The sequence below is a fragment of the Passer montanus genome, unplaced genomic scaffold (assembly GCF_014805655.1).
Source record: "Passer montanus isolate IOZ18808 unplaced genomic scaffold, ASM1480565v1 scaffold18, whole genome shotgun sequence".
NCBI lineage: Eukaryota > Metazoa > Chordata > Aves > Passeriformes > Passeridae > Passer > Passer montanus.
Genome location: NW_024365381.1, coordinates 10,321,735 through 10,339,033, shown reverse-complemented (window position 1 = coordinate 10,339,033; position 17,299 = coordinate 10,321,735). Strand labels below are relative to the sequence as shown.

The window sequence follows — 17,299 nt, the reverse complement described above, 5'->3', positions numbered from 1 at the left end:
AGTAAGGAACACAGTCTGGAGATGCTGAGGCTGGAATTGTGAGCTTAGGCTTGGTGTCTGTCCTCCTAAACCTGAGCAGAGCTGCAAATGTCTCTGCACAGCCTTTGCCAATGCTCTGGGAGTGTTATCAGTTCAAGCTCAGTACTGCAGAGCTACAGCAAGGTAGTGTAGTTCCAGTTCATTATTATAACTAATTAACTCCTGCAAAATCTAATCATGGAGATGCATGGCTTGGAAGCACCCATATGGCATAAAAATACCCACATAGCTCTGCATCTGACTGTGCAGTCAGGAATCTCTGCTCTAACACTGCAGCTTGTCCCATACCATTTGAGATACTTGACTCAAGCTTTCCCCAGGTAAATACAACACTTCTTTTGCTTTTATCCAAAATGGTTTGTGTTTTAAAAATGGATTGTAGCATTTGCTGGCAATTTCTTTTTCTTGCCCTTTTTCCATTCAGCCTTCTTGTTTGAAAGTCAGTTTTCTGCACTTGTCACAGCAGCCTGTCCTAAGCAAATGTTGCAGTTGTGAATGAATGTAGATTTTTCTTGTAACCTTTGCAAACCTCCTCTAGACCAAGCCCATTCATTGAAATAAGCACATTTATTGTTGTATACATTTATTTTGGAAGTTGCCTAATTCATCTTTTTCCTGTTGGTTCATTTCACATGAATACAGGAGAACTTCTTGAACAGATATTTTTTGTGTCCCTCTCATGTCTCGTTCTTTGACCTCTCTGTGGTGCAATTGCCTTTCTTGTGTCTGTTGGCTTAAATTGCTGAAGTTAATGACATAAAGTTGGATGTGATTTTAGTTGTGTGTGAAAATTTTCATATTTTCAAATTAACGTTGCTGGTAATTTCAAACCATGGTCTCTTAGTAGTGCAAGTTCATTTCCTTTTGCCAAAAGGGAGTTATGTGCAGTTTTGTCTTCCTGTCATCTTAAGTCTTACTAAACAGATGCTTATGGAAGTAAATTGCTTTTAACTTTTAATGACAACAAATTATTAATCTGGTGTCATTCTGTGTTTGGCAGCACTGTTGTGATCAGTTCTGTAGACATGTCTTCCTTAAAGAAAATGTGGCAGGAAGCACTTTTTTTTAGAAGAAAAAAAATGTTTAATTGGCTTTGTAGTCTTGTCAGAAGTTGACTCTTACTTGTGATTACCCAATATAGTAGTCTTAATTGCTTGTGTTTTGCCAAGCCTCCTGTTAATGCTTCTCAAAAGGTTATTTAATTGCAGTGATTTGAAATAGGAAATGTCATAATGAAGCTTAATTCTTTGTGAAGTGGCACAATAGGCAGCTGTTGTCACAGATCCTTGTGTCCTATTGGTCTTGTAGTTCAGTTGCACCAAAGTCTTGGGGTCACTGCTAAAGTAGGCAGCCTTCAATACACGTGTGGTGCATCAATGTGAACTGCCTTCCCAACTCACAGCCTCAGTTCTGGATGTTGTCACACTCGGCTGCCATGGCATCCTGGGAGCACCACTGCTGCTTACAGGCAAGAGCTCTTGATGTATTGAAATACTTCTTCAGTAAAGGAACAGAAGAATAATACAACTTGAATTGATCTCTGGAGATCATTTGGCCCAAGCCCTTGCTCTGAGCAGACCAAATTTAGGTTACCCAGGTCAACTCTTGCAGTAGAATTCTGGTTTTATTTGGGCATTGCAGGTACAAGATGTAATTTTTAGTTTTTTCTAGCCCAGAGATGTCATATTCCAAGTTCAGTTTCAAAATGAAAAGCAACTTTCAAGAAGGCCCGCATTCTTTCCCTGCATATCTTCCAGTTATCTCTTTCTTTCTCAGAAGTGAGGTCAGAGGAGTCTGTGTCCTGAGACCTGAAATCTCCTAAATTTCCCAGTGCAGTTTTTACTGCAAAAACACCTTTTTATCTGTTTCCAGGTGACAGCAAAGTGTCAGTTTCAAGCAGTCATCCCTTCTAGGGCAGATTATAATCCATAACCCTTTCCTCCTCTGTGAAACTGCATGCCATAACAGTGAGCAAGACTAATCACAATGAGTAGAAGACTTCACATGAACATTAATCTCCATCTCAGTGTGCTCTGTAAGGAGGGCTGGTTTACCAGGGTGGTTGTTTGGATTTGCGTTTTTAGCAAGGTCTTCTCAGTCTTGCATGAAATCTCTTGCTTTTCATTTTTAGCCTGGATTATGCTTTTACTGTCCAAGATGAATAGCACAAGTGAAGAAAAAATAGAAAATTATATAGTATTATAAACAGATTTTTGTATCTGTAAAATACTAAAAATCAAGCTTCAATGTTTTCTTGGGGTTCTTTGTTCTTCTTTGTTCTCTGTTCTTGCATGTTCCACTTTAGTGTACATTTGAAATGAAATTACTTTTGAGAACCAGATCCTGAAACAGTTATAGCGAGGGGCATCAGAGATGCAACATTTTCAGCTGCTTTAGTTCATCCCTGCCCATGGCTGGGATTGGAAATGTGTAATGTGTCCCTGTTGCTTTACATTCAACAGGTATTGGAAATAGTGTTTTTGGGGGAAAATACAGGTAATACATGGCAGCCTGTCTAAAACTTCCCTGCTTACATCTTTCGTGCTTGATGTCATTTTGCCATCACCTACTGAGAGGAAGTTAGCCTCAGTCTGTGCATCTAGCAGATTCTGAAGGAAGGAATCCAAGAAGGAATCTCACCCCACTTGTGTGGAGCTACTGCTGAATGGGTGATGAAGTTGGAACAAGTGTATAGGGTAGTTAACTTCTGCATTGCTTTGTTTACACATGAACTGTTCCCCTTAAGGACATCTGGATCTGCTATAGATGCAAAAAAAGCAGCTTGCAAAATATCTTTTTATGTGTGTTAGAAGGCAGTCATTTTTTTGAACACGGGCTTTTCCAACACATGACATCTTATGGTGCAAGTGTTTCGTGACAATACCAAAATGAGGAATTGGGTGGAAAAGGGAATTAAGATATTTGCTTCTTCTCCTTCCATACCCATTTCCTCCCATTTGATAACACAGTCTCTTAGGACTTCAAAACACCATACTGAAGCACTTGCTAGTATCTCTCTGGATTTTTGTACAGGTTATGTGTTGTTTCAAGACTTCCTCGCTCCTTTTCCAAACTGCTTTTCATAATAGACATGTGTGTGTAATTTCCAGAAAAGTCTGGAAGCTGGCATTTCTCAGAAGTTTTTGATGTTATTCCTTACTGAACTATATTATGCTCTTTCTCTGGTAATTGTGCTAGGTGTGGGGCACCCAGCCAAGACTTGAGAATTATAGCAAACCTTGCCCTGGGCACAGGGAGTTTTACTTTTTTTCTAGTGAAGCAACTCCAGAATTTTATCATCTTCTGGGCACTGCCTGATCTTCTCTCTCCAAAAAAAGAGCTCCTTTCTCTATACTTTACTATGTCAAGAGTTACCAGTGTGGTTGACTGACGTCTGAATGAGGAACACTTTTGCATTAAGTACATAGTGGAACAGTCTTTCACTGGGGGTTCTTACCCCCCTCTGTGCACAAAATCACGTTTGCTAATGCAGAGTAGTAACTCTGTGGATGGTCACTTGACTAAAAGCAAATGTAGTGCTCTGTGGGTTGCAGGTAGTGAGAAATCTGTCTGCTAATTCAGATATAAAATATGTGATTGCTGCTGAAGGGATAGGATTTGGGTTTGGTACAAAATGAACAATGCAGGTTTCATTGTTTTATATTGCTGCTGAAGGGATAGGATTTGGGTTTGGTACAGAATGAGCAATACAGGTTTCATTGTTTTTTGTTTTCAGTTGTTAGAAAGAGTACCTAGAAGACACCAGCTAGTATCAGGGTCATAAAGGACCAAATTTTGATCCTGTTTTGAGTGGGAAGTTGGACCAGATGGCAGTGTTTAGGTTGAAAAGGACATTTGGAGATCCTGGTTCAGTTGTTGGCTGACAAAATGCTAATACTAAAACAGCCGATGTTATGCCTGAGGAGCAAGCTTGCCATAAGAGGACCCTTTATGACAGCCTTTCAAAAAGTGATGATTATTGGAAGCTAATAACTGTGCTTTGAGCAGCTATTAGGGGATGCTCATTTAAATACAGTTTCAACCTATGCTGATAAAAAAATGGAAACTGGTAATAGATGTAAAACCTTTCAACTTCCAAGTTAGTTATGTAACCTACAACACTGTTGGTGTTATATGCAAGAGCCTGCATTTGTATATGCATTTGTTTCTTTGTTTGGTTCTTCATTATGTTTCTAGCAGAGATGGAGACTTCCTGGATATTGTAAAGATGGCCTGACTGTAACATTTTTCCTTCTCTGCAGGCGAATAAATGTAGGAACTCGCTTTCAAGCAGAAATCCCATCACTCCAAGACAGATCTTTGGCAGAAGCTGATGAACATAAAGCAGAGCTGGTGTGGCAGCCATGGGGTGACTTGGAAACCAATAAAGTCACCCAAGAGAGTGGTAAGAAGGTGGAAGGCTGTTGAAGAGGGCAGAGTTGTCGCAGTGGTTCTAGGGGTAACCACATATCTACTGTAGGCATAATTAAAAATCTTTCAGAGCTGCCATTCAAGTGACATGTTTGAGTGGTCTTGAAAATGGTTTTAGGAGCAAAACTTGTTGATCAGATTGCATGTGTGGGGCAAGGGGAGGCCAGTAGGATTGGTTTTTTTAATCATGAAAAAACTGGGACTGTTGCTTCTGTCAGGCTAAGAGCAGCCTTGTGCTCAGTGAAGCTACCTTGGTAATGTTAACATTTGAAGACCACACACATTCAACTCCTGTATTTTTGAGAGATGTTCTAGATCTAATAGCATTTCAAAAAACTCAAGTTGTAGACTGAAGTCAGGATGAGAAAGCAGGAGTTGTGGTGGCTGGTAGCAGACCTAGGCTGACTGATTCTGTTACACATGGGTTGTGGCCTGTATAAATCCTGAAGGGAAGAGGAAGTGGGCAAGCTTGGAAGAAATATTTTTGAATGAGAGAGAAAGAAGGGTTTTGTGAAATGGAAATTCACAATATAAGGATGGATTCAAGAAATGTCTGAGGTGAATGGAGGTGGGAAGACATCAGAGCCGAGAGGAGATTTGCAAGAAATTCCATGTGTAAATAGTGTTGCATGACCTTGTAGTCTAATGAGTTCTGGGGTCCAAATTTGACCCAGATAAATTTGCAAGAACATTCAGCTTCTCTGAGTTTTACTTTCTGTTATGTTTATTTCTCCTTCAAAAGAGGTAATTAATCATGCTAATCCTGTAGGAAACTTAATTTTAATCTTCTTTTCTGATTTTTTTTGTACCCCTGTGGAAATAGTGGAAAACCTGCTAGCTGCTGCCTGTTCAAGCATTTTTCCTGGGGCTGGAACAAATCAGGAGCTGGCGTTGCATTTCTTACATGAAGAAAAGGGAAGCATTCTGGTGAGTCTGCTCAGCTGTTCACCTCAATGTGATCAAAGGTGTTAAGGAAGGTCAGGTAACCTCTCATTCCTGAGAGGAGAGCCTTGCAAATTACTTTCAGTGCATCTGGTTCCCGTTGTTTGGTATCCCTTGTATGTTCCTAATGTGGGTTCTGACCGATGTACAGTGCCATGTGCATTTACTGTCTTTTATATTTCCAAATTGGACATGTTTGTCTATTTAACAAACACGCCGACAGTCTATCGGGGCAAGTGAGCCAAGACTACTAAATGAATCTTAGATGTTGTCTTCCTGGAAAGGTTACTGTGTAGGAAGGAAAAATAAGAGGCTGGGGCTGAAAGCTGAGTCAGAGGGCAGTGTCTTGCACCTCTTTGTTTTGGTAGATCCATTTGACTTCTCTGTCTGTGTCTGTAAAACAGCTGTGCTGCTAATTTTATATCAGTATTGTAAGACATGATGCACTTTCATTATTGCCCTTTGACACCCCGGGAGGTAATATCAAAGAGCAGGACAGAGCAAACAGCAAAGCTTTGTCATATTTTTATAGTTCTGTGACTGATTTAGCCTGGCATAAATCAGCCTTGTGTTCAGGAATTTCCCACACTTTTACCTGCTGCTTGTTTCCCATCCCCTGGCCCATCCCCTGACACTTGTGAGACTGCATGGACTTGCATCAGAGAAGAGATCAAACAGAAAGTAATTTTTGTGTGTGTGTTAGATTTCTGGCAGCCCATCGTTGTGAATGCTGCTGTTGGCATTAGGGAGGAGCAGGACTGCCTCTGACAGCAGGAGCTCATTGTTCAGGTGGTTTAAACTGCCAGTGGAAGCATGATTCTTTTGTCTCCTTCCTACAAAATTTGAAAGCTTTCTGGTTTAAATGAAAACTAAAAAGTAGCTTGAGAGGTGGGAGTTTTGTGTGTGTAATCTTTCAGTCACATGACTGCTGTTTTATTTTGAAATAATGCTTAGTCAAATAAGATCAGATTACAGGTACCTGGATATGTAAGACAGGTATTATTTAGGGCAACATTTTTGGATATGTGTGTAATAGGCCTTTGGTTAATCAGAGAGAACCAATACAAGGTCTCTATCTATGGAATTAGCTCTCTCCCAGTACCCTGGTGATTGTGTCAATTCACAGATTTGAAGAGATGCCAAGAATGTACCACTTGCCTCTGGTACCCAAGATTAGATGAGCAGTCAAGAACGTGATTTTTAAAGTTGCCCCAGTGGTAAACTGTGATCTGTTTCTTTTCTGTCAGGTTGCCACAGAAAAGAGGGGATTAACAATTGCCTGATCTTTGTTTTTAATACTCCAAACATTAAATTAATTATTTTACTTGTGTTTATCCAAGGGAGCTCTGACCAAACTGCTGTTGAAGAAGCCAGTGCGACCACCTACCCACCCGTTGGTAGATTATCACTACACAGGTTTGTTAACCAGAACAACTCTGTGCTGTCTGTTTATCATACAGGAATTTTTCTATCATTTTCTGATTTTTTTGGGATATACTCTGTTACATTACAAGAAGATTAAAAGAGCAGTCCTCTCTTGTAACTCAAATGATGGCTTGCCAGAAATTTTGCTTATGCAAATTATGACACTTTGAATGTAAGAAACATTGCATCCTTCTGAACATTTGCATCGGTATTGGAATAGGTATGCGTTCTGATTTTCTTTTTGGGGAAAAGGGAAGGTAATCCTTTGCAATAAGCCACAGAGAATGTAGAAAGATAGCCAGTATATACAAGAAAGGCTGTGGTAACCTTGGAATCATAGCCTCTCTGGTGTGAGTTTCTAGGGTGGAGTTAAGCAGGGGTTTTGTGGGGAATAGTTTTCAAGCTTGCTGAAGAAGCCTCAGCCAGCTATGGATACCTGTTAGTGTTTCTGCAAAATTTAAATGCCACAAGCTACCTTTGTTGTCTTTCACCTAATTAGAAAATCATCAGCTGTGTGACACTGACTTCAGTGATTTGGATGACCCAAGTCACCTGAAAGATCTGATGTAAAGTGGTAGAGAGATGTCTATACCTGGTGCCATAAAGCATAGAAATTCAGTTCTTCATTATTACACATTCCTACTGTCATTGTTGGCAAATATTACTTGAATAATATTTACAAGAAAGTATGGGATTCAAAAATGTGTTTATTGTTAGAGGTAAGGAATATTTGGGGAATACTGGAGATGCAGTAAATCTTCAAGTACAGATTGCTGCTGAAAGACAAGATCCTGTTCTTCTGCCCCACCATTACGCTACTATAAAATTTTATGACTGGGTCACCATGAAGTGTGTCACTTTACCTTGCTTGGGCAACACCTTAGTTCATCTAATTGAGTGTTTTTTGCAAGCTGAGCTGAGTTAACGTGTGGTGATGAGCACTTGGTCTAACACAGAGTGTTGAAGGAGAGCTGAGGTGGAGCAGTAAGGGAGGAGTTAACAGCAGTCTGCAGTTTTGCTGTAGTAGGCTTGAGGAGAGACTGCACCCTCACATGTGTGTACTAGTCTTATTTAAGGCAAACATGAAGAAAAGGTATGTAGAAGAGTAAACACTTGAAATTGTATGAGCTTCCATTATAACTTACTTTTACCTACAGGATCAGACAAGTGGAAGGTTGCTGAAAAAAAGCTATTCAACAAAGGCATTGCAATCTACAAGAAAGACTTTTTCTTGGTCCAAAAGCTTGTAAGTTACTTTTGTTTGTTTGTTTTACGTGATACATTTTTACATGTTTGTTGAACATTTTATACAGGAAGTTCAGTATTGATTTTTCTGAAATCTCAGTTTTAAGCATTAGGTCCCGCACTCAGAAGATTTCAGAGAAATGTCAGTATCCATCACAGCACGAAATCTCACCAGAAAGCTAGAGCAATCGTGATTGTATTGCTTAACCCTGGTATTTAAACTGCATTACTTCCATTAGTCCATGCTGCAGGTATCTCCTCTGCACAGCACATTTATAGAGCACTGGCAGTGTTTAACTTAAATGGCTTGCTGATAAAACTAAAAAGAAACACATCTTTGCTACTGATGGAGAGGACCAAAGAAGGATATGAGAATGATGCATCCTTTAAATCTCTCTTTCCAGTGTTATGACAATGATAGGAAAAATGATCACTTCCATGTTTTGATGAGGTATGACATGTCAGCAAGGGGGAAGTCACTGAAGGAGAGTGCGAAACCAGGAACTGCAAACATGTTTACTGAATAAATTCCCCAAATGCATTTAAATTACAAAAGCTCCGAAGTTAAAAATATATTCCAAACATTTCAGAGAAATCACTGATGCAGAATATGTAGATGGTCACAAGTCTGTGCTGATCATTGTCTACCACCATATGCCTACAAAATGTATGTGGCCAAAACGGGAAGGGGCTGCAAACCTTCACTTCCATTTTTGGATTGGTATTCTGGTCTGGTCTTCTCTGAAGTGCTGCTGCAAAATAAAGCTCCTCCATAAAACTGAGAGGCTGCTGTCAAGCCTGGTAGCTCAACTGGAACATTTCAGAGGCTAAGAGGTGCATTAAGCTTACAAAGTTCCAGGTTCTGTCACCTTTACATTAACCAGCTTTTCTTTGGAAAGTTTGTCCTCTAGTTCTCAGTGAGTAACAATGGCAGTAGGGGATTAGCTGTGGGATGAAGCAGACAGGCAAATGTGACACAGAAAAGGAGGCTTGAACAGCAGCTGTGGTGGAATAGAAACTACTAAGGAAAGAAAGTAAAAAGTGTGTTTATTGCACTCCTAGTAATTACTTACAAGTCTTTTTAAAATCATGTAATCCGTTGGACTTTTATGTTTTTTAAACAACAGATAAAAACCAAAACAGTGGCTCAGTGTGTGGAATTCTACTACACATACAAGAAACAGGTGAAAATTGGTCGGAATGGGACCTTAATCTTTGGGGACATTGATGGTGCTAATGACAGATCTATGAAAGATGAAGCTGAAGTTGACATCAAGGTAAGTAATTTCCTAAATTTCTCTCACCTCTTTCGGGCTGTGGTTTGAAGTCTTGTGTGTTGTCTCACTTACTGGTCAAATCAAAAACACAAACAATCTGGCTTCTCCACAGAAGTCCAGACTCACAAATTAATGTCATTTACCTATAGACATCAAAATTAACAGTTCCTTTATCTTCTGGTGAAGAGTTCCCATAGGTTTGCACGTGTTCTTCCTCTCAGAAGGGACATCTTCAGTGAGGAACAGGGGCATGTGGAGGAGGAGGAGGAAGAGGAGGAAGAAGAGGAGGCAGAGGAAGGGTTGGATAACAGAAAGAGAAGTGCCAATGCTCTGAAAGATGAACAGACACTACAGGATGGTGTAATAGTAAGTGCTGCATTGTGCATGTTGTGCATGCTACCTTCACTCTGCAAATGGTTTAGAAAACAGGTGGGCAGTTCCAGATGCAAAAAGTTTCCATCTCTAACTTTTTCTGGAGCAATCTTTTTCAGATTGGGCTGAGGTAGATCAGAGTGTTACTATCAATCAGACTTTGTGCTGTGATGGGAGAACTGGGATGTGTAAGGTGGAAAAATGCAATGTATTCTTTGGCAGACACAGAGGGCCATGATGAAAATGTCCTTAAAATAGCGTGAAGATTTTATCATTAAATAAAACCTTTGTCTGGAATGAGTGAAGCATAGCAGCTCAGTCACTGTCTTCCTTCTGATGGTGGGTTTAAGTGTCACTTCGCCTCAACTTTTCTCCTCTTTGCAAAGGCCAGCCACACCAATATGAGGAGTCACGAGGCAACTGGCACAGGCAGAATTGGGAGGAAGCCAAGGGAGACAGCAGTGAAGCCTCGAAAGCCTATTACTGCTCCAGTGCAGAGGAAGAAGAGGAAACAGAAGATAAAAGCAGATGCTACCAGTAAAACACAAAACACAGAAAACACATTTCCATGTAAAAAATGTGGCAGGTAAGACCAACTCTGCTTCCAGCAATAGTCACAGAATCACAGTAGGGCATCTCCTGTGGAAGCTTTTTCTCAAATGAACTTTCTGTCTATATAGGCCATAGACATTGGCAGTAGTTCTAATGAATTACTGCCCCACTAATACTTGCAATGGCATGAGATACCATCTGCATTTCAGCTGTGTACAGCAGCTGGTATTAGGCTGCAATTTCAAGCAGCTGCTGTGTTGGCCCTCTGTAATGTTTACATTTTGTAACAAGTTTCTATGTATTTGCTAGATCACATACAAAGAACATGGTATAGACTTAAGAACAGTGGTATAGAAACACGAGACACTGCCATTGTTACAGCAGCAGCTATTAAGCCAGTAGGCACATAGTTCATCTGGTTACGTTTGCAGCTGTCTTTGGTGGATGTCAAATATATTTGTATTTCCTTACCAGTTTTAGTAATTTTGTAGGTCTGTTGCCAACTCAAACTGTCAAGAAAATTCAGTTCCCTGCATAAGTTGCTTACTCTTAAAACAACAGGACAAGAAGACAAGGCTTCTTAATCAAGTCTGAACTACATTTGTGTTGCTTCTTGCAAAATCCAAATAGTTAATGGTGGAGGATGGAGGAACAGATCACAGAAGTGTAGAGTCAGAAGGAAAAAGCTCAAGTATTTTGAGCTCTGTGGACAAGGCTCAGGAGCGGCGTTGGGCCATCATTTGCCTCCATGCTTATTGTACTGTTCCAGCACAGGTGTATGCCTGAAAACCAGGGCCATGTTATGTTAAGCAGCACGTGCATAATTCAGCACTGCCCCTCTGAATTCAGAGCTGAATGAGATTTTGCCACAGTAAGAAATGAAGCTCAGGATCCCCTGCTAGCATTGCACCTTGTGCTGGCACATGCCGAGTGGCATTTGCCATAGGTGCTCTGTCACAGTGCCAGCAGGAGTTCTGGAGCTGAAGCTCACGAACTTGAGGCCAGGAGCAGCAGAAGCTCTTCCAGAGAAGTGTTGAAGGAGGCCATAGGAGAGGCCAATGCTAATGTCCGTGTGTGCCTTCCTCAGGGTGTTCTACAAGGTGAAGAGCCGCAGTGCTCACATGAAGAGCCACGCGGAGCAGGAGAAGAAGGCGGCAGCGCTGAAGCAGCAAGAGAAGGAGGCGGCGGCGGCAGCCCGCAGCCAGGCCCAGCAGGAAGAGAGCAGTGACAGCGGGAGCAGCAGCAGCGGGAGCAGCAGCGCCAGCTCGGATGAAGATGGAGAAATATAGCAGCAGACCACAAGTGGAGGGAGTAGCAAGGCTGGACCCAACCTCCCTCTCGGTGGTCTCACTTTTTTTTGCTTGCACTTTTCTTACCCAAACCATCTGGTTTTGGTTTCAGTGCTGCCATTTCCTCATGCCACATGTCCCACTTCACCTTGCCAGTACTGACCACACCAGAATGGTGGATAACATGATTTGTTTCAACTTGGATTTTTTTTTTTTAAGACTGATAAGATTTCTATTCTATTTATAATGACATCCGAGGTACATAATAGAACAATGTCACCTGCAGTGGAAGTAAGTTCTCTCAGGTCAGTCAGACCTTTCTTTTTGTTCTTGTCAGGAATCGTGGTAGTAGGACTCTTGGATATAAAGGTTTCCAGACTGGAGCAAGAAAATTAAGCTCTACTCTGAGCTAAGTGTATCCAGTTACTGTGACACTGGTGATTTCTAGTTGTTTCCTTTCTCAGCGAGTTCTTCTTCCTTTTATGCTTTCCTGCCTTTCTTTCTGAGCAGTTATTCAGGCAGACAACAAGTTTTGTGGAAAGATGGTGTGCACTTTTGACCTCTGTTTCACAAAAATGAAAAGTAGGATGAGCAAGACACTCTTCTTCCTTTTGAGAGGAAGTTTTATTTTTCAAATGGAAGCCTGAGGTCAGTTGTCTTATGGCATTAAGAACATAGCAATGGATATAAAAATATCCTGTGGGATAAGAGTAGCCACAGGCCTTGCAAGTTGGCTCATCTTGGAAAACAAAATAGTCTTTGATTAACTTAAAGGAGTCTGGGCTTCACAAGTGCAATTTGAAATGAAAATTGCTGGGTTTGAATTTACATAAATGGGAGCAAGTTTGTTAGTGAAAATGAACCCAGATCTTCTTGTGTGCTAGATTGCGTGCAACTCAAAAATGGGAGGAATGGAGTCTCACCTGCAGCAGTCATCCTTCTGTGAATGCTTTTACCTCTCAATATCCTCTTCTGTCTTGTAGCAGCCCTCATTTACTCCTGAAATTGCCATCATCAAGCTTTTATGGCAGGGCCCTAGTTTCCCAGGCAGTTGCTGTCAGACAGAATGTACAGGAGAAGCTTGTCACCTATCTGCACACCAGTGGCAGGGCAGTGCTGCTTGCTGGGTTGTCCTGCTGTGAGCTGTTCTCTTTGCTGAAAGGCTGACTCTTCCTTCAGAACTGACACAAGCTAGTAGCCCAAAAAGTCTAGCCACCAAAAGCTGCTGGTGAAAGAGAGTTAAAAAGTGGCCCAGGTGACAGATGTTAAATGCACAGGATTGTTCCATGCATCTTTATAGCCCACATTAATCATTATTTTGCAAGGATGCAGAGAATCACTTGTGCTTCATGGCCAGCTGGTGCCATCCTGTAGCCTGGCTGCCCAGCTTCCTCCCCCCATCCAGTGCTTAGGAGCAGCACTGATCCCCTGCTTCTCAGGTGCTGGCACTGTGTCAGACCAGACCATACTGAAGGAACTGATCACTCTTGTTTTCCCCAGCAGGGATCCAAGGGATGTTGTTGTACATGAACTACTGAGTGTGCCTGACTGGCAGGTTTTTTAAATTTAAATCTTGACCCTTCCAGCTGCTAGATAAATTCCTGGTTAACTACAGAAAGAGGCTATAACTCCAGCATGTCGTCTGTCAGTCTTCTTGCCCTGTATTATGCAACCATGATGGCTTCACTCATTTGTTTGGGAGGCTTTGTATTGTACAACGTTTGCTTTGACATATCTATGCCTTTGCATAGAATCCTTTTTCTGAATAGCAGAAACAGTTACTACTCTTACAAAATCAGGAGGAACGTCATTAAGGACTGCACTCTTTGCAAAGTTGACACTTACAGGTGAAAGTGTTCAATTTTCTGTCAAGATTGTATTTTTCATTCCTATCAAAACTGGGGTTCCTTTCAGCATTTGGATGACTGTTCCATGTTCCTGCATTGAATGGATCTTATTGGCTAACCAAAAAGCACATGAACTGTGAACTGTTAGAATCATTCAAAAACTGCAAAGAATAAAAGCTGCTTCTTTAAAAAGAAGCTTAAGCAAATCAGTCTTCCTCTTAAGGATTTCAGTGTTGATTTTTATCTTTTTTTCTTTTATAAACTAGGGGAAATGCTTGTCTGCCATTATCTTAGAGCCCTTGGAGAGAACAGAAGTTTTATCACACTGTGTCAGGAGAAACAGTAGGTGAAGCAACTGCAAGCATTATTACAGTCTTCCAAAGGCGAGATCATTCACTGATTCTCCCTATTTTAGGAAACAGACATCATTTTTCCCCTTGTCAAGGACAAGCTGTTGAGGTGCTGGTTAGAACAAATCAGAGATTTTCTTTACTTGCATAAAAATGTTGTGTATATTATGTGCTGATTCCAGTACTGGTTGTTTTTCTCCCACCCTGCTGCAGTTTAAGTAGAATGGAACAGGAAGACTGGACACAGTTTGTTACTGGAAGAAAACCAGAAAAGGGCTTTTCTGAGGATAACCTCTATAACAGCTGTGGGTCAGCAGGGCTGACCATAGGCAGGTAAATGTGCTAAGTAAGTGAAATCAAGTTGGAATGCTTCTGAGCATACTTCCAAATTGCTAGTAGCCACCAGAAGACTTCTTTTCTGGCATGGTAGTAAGTAAAACAGCTCCTCCAAGTGTCATCTTAAAAGACAGAGAAGCAAACCAAGCCTTCTATTCACTGGCTCACAGCAGGAGTTTGGAATTGATCCTGCATTTGAATTAGAACTTGCCTACTAGCAAGAGTTGGCAGAGAATTGTTTTTTAAAAACGAACAAAACCAAATCCCAAACAACCAATCCCCAATTTCTGTGGACAAAACATTTAAATGGAATTTATCTAATTGGGAATGACTTATGCTCCTACTCTTTGTGGGGGAAAAATAACTTGAGTGGCTCTTCACTGCAGCACAGTGTTAATTTACATTTGTGTTATTCCAGTTAAGATTTTAAAAAACCCATGCTAAACAAACAAAATTCTTCTCAATGTTCTGTTGATATGTCTGTTTTAAAACTCTATGCTTGCTATTTCCCATAGTTTAAGCGCCTATTGATTGATTCCCATTTAGTGTAAGGGTTTGCTGCTAATTTTGAGAACAGGCAGAAGAAAGTAATTCATTTGAACAAGGTGTCTCTTCACTTGAAGAACAAATGGGAACAAATACAATATTTACAGAATGCAGTTCTGTAAATATGTACTAATAGATTTGCCTTTTACAGTGCAAGATCAGGCTTTGGGTGGTCATATACCCCATAGTCAGATGACTGTATTTCAAATCATTACCTACTGGAGTCTTGATGCCAGCACTGGGCATCACAGAGATGCAGTGACAGGTCACGTTTGCCCTGATCACATACATCTGCCTGTGCTCCTGCCTGCCCTTCACAGATAGATTCAGTCTTTCAGATTTGTGATCTGCATGGGATAGCATCTGAGTTTTGTAAGACTATGTGTGTATGTAATTACTAGATAGATGCATGCACTTGTGATGCATATCTGATACAGCTGCAGGTGTTTTGCAGTCTAGCTGCAAGAACCACTCTGCATTTTAATTTATTTGATGTTTGTTCTTTTACTGATACAGGTGATGGTATCAGAGTGAACTTGGCTCTGTAAGTTGAAGGCCTACAGCATTTCACTCAGCTTTGCAGGACCATGGCATTTTGCTGGCTAGAAACAGGTAGGGATGTAGCTGCTTAAAGGCAGGGCAAAGATAGAAATTCAAAACCTTAAAGGTAACTCTTCTGTTAAACCCATTGTAGATAAAGTCCAGTTTAACTAAAAATACTCTGATTTATCAAACTGAGGCTTTTCGTTATTTTTATCATTGCAACAAGCTTAGATTAAAATCAGCACTTTTCAGAAAAAGTGTTTCTTAAATCACAAACATGAGCTTTCTCACTCTCTGCAGTTACACACTTCTTAATTCCTTTTCAGGCAGTGGACTAGAAGGTTCCTACAGATACATACTGTATTTTAAAGAAATGGGAGTAGGAAGGACTATAGTCATAGGAGTCTTGCTTTCATACAATGGCACATTTAGTCCAATGCTTACCAGAAACCTTATTCTAATACACATTTTCCCACACAAACTTTCTCCCTGCTTTATCTTCTGATGTATGTCTGGAAATTTGTAAAGCTTTAAAGAGACAGAGAGGCGAGTCTACAAATCATGTTTGATTTCTAGGGGAGTGAGTTTCTATGTAAATTCGTCACTTGGGTTCAGCTGCTTTACTTTCCCTCTCCTCTCCTGTGTCTTATGTTAGGAAGACACAAACTTTAAATCCCAAGCTGTCTAAGGATCTTTCTTTCCCAGACTAAGTTTCCATTGACAGCTGAGCCTGAAAAATCCCTTAACTTCTCCAGATTAGAAGACAAACATATATTTTTATAGAAATGTAATTGTGTATTTTAAAAAAGTTTCCTGCAGCTTCTCCACATGTATTTTTCCCCTTGTAGTTCAGATTTGATATAAACTTTTTTGTGTTCATTCTTTTTACGTTCTGTTTTTAAATTTGTAGTCAAAGCTTTGGTGTACTGTACAGGAGCAGTCAGCCTTTGTAATTACTGTATAAATGCTTTATAATAAAGTATATTACTTTTATTTTAACAAGTGAGCAGACACTTCCTTTGGTGTGTCTGCTGCCTAGGGCACCTTTTAAAAGACTGTTACATGTTTAAAATGTACATATATAAATATATTTACCTGTTGCTGTACAGTTGTGATAGACTGGACTGAATTTATTTTTTGTGTGCTTTTTTATAAAATATTAATACACTAAAGGAAATCTTGCAGATGTGATTGTAATGTACTATGTAACTTATTTACTTAATATCCTCTATATATCTAAAAACCCTTTTATTAAATGAGGTTAAAAAAATAGTCTCTTAGCTGAGTTTCTCTATGGTATGAGGGAGTGGCCGGGATGCGCGCAGGCTGTGATGCACAGGAGGCTGTCCTGTGTCCCTGTGTCCCCAGTCCCTCTGGCTGGTCTGCTCTCTCTTCATACCCACCTGTGTTTCCACAGCAGCCCCAGAGGCTGTTTCTCACCCTCCCCCGAGACACCAGCCTGCAATGTGTTTTATGTCTTACATCCAAGAAAGTAACTGGCACCTGCAGCTGTAAGAGCCCAGAGAAAGCTGCAGCTCCACTGCTTCACAGAAGTGTTGATGGGATGTGTGTTCCCCTCTGAGCTGAGCACCCTCACAGAAAGACAGGAAAAGCCTTGACAGTGTGCTAGGAATTCCTGGGGAATAGTTCTAGGTCTGCTGTGCTGTAAGTAATGCCAGTGGGATTCTGACACTACCTGAAACAACTACAAAGACCAAGGGCAAGGCAAAGACCTCATGGAGTAGCTCAGTACCTGATGGGCCCGCATCACATGTGAATTCTGCAATGGCTTCAGGTGTAGATCACATTGTGTCACACTTTTCACTGATAAAGTTTGAAAAGTTTTAGTAAATGCTGTCTTAAAGGCACTTATCTGTTACCTGAATCTGAGTGGGGGATATAACAGGTTTTGTTACACAGAATGTATTTTGTTTCTTCTGGCAGCAGTTGGATTTCTTGCTGTGGATTTTAAATAATGGTTCCATCTATTCTCAAAACATCTTCCTTCTGTTTTGGTACTTTGCCTTTTAGTTAACTAGGCTACACAGGTGTTCTCACACCTGTGGGCATGATGTCTTTAAAAGCTACAAATGCTACACAAAGCA

The 17,299-nt window shown here is 40.7% G+C and overlaps 1 protein-coding gene across 6 annotated transcripts in view; it reads left to right on the top strand.

Annotated features, from left to right (window-relative positions):
• Positions 1 to 16,466, top strand: part of MIDEAS (mitotic deacetylase associated SANT domain protein) — a 54,393-nt gene extending 37,927 nt beyond the window's left edge. For all 6 annotated transcript variants that reach the window (XM_039704947.1, XM_039704942.1, XM_039704945.1 and 3 more), the window contains 8 exons: positions 4,302 to 4,444; positions 5,294 to 5,397; positions 6,753 to 6,828; positions 7,995 to 8,083; positions 9,210 to 9,359; positions 9,546 to 9,725; positions 10,118 to 10,317; positions 11,371 to 16,466. In XM_039704947.1, the coding sequence (XP_039560881.1) occupies positions 4,302 to 4,444; positions 5,294 to 5,397; positions 6,753 to 6,828; positions 7,995 to 8,083; positions 9,210 to 9,359; positions 9,546 to 9,725; positions 10,118 to 10,317; positions 11,371 to 11,572 (1,144 nt within the window). In that variant the 3' untranslated portion in view covers positions 11,573 to 16,466. The remainder of the gene's footprint in view (positions 1 to 4,301; positions 4,445 to 5,293; positions 5,398 to 6,752; positions 6,829 to 7,994; positions 8,084 to 9,209; positions 9,360 to 9,545; positions 9,726 to 10,117; positions 10,318 to 11,370) is intronic.
• Positions 16,467 to 17,299: the final 833 nt, after the last annotated feature.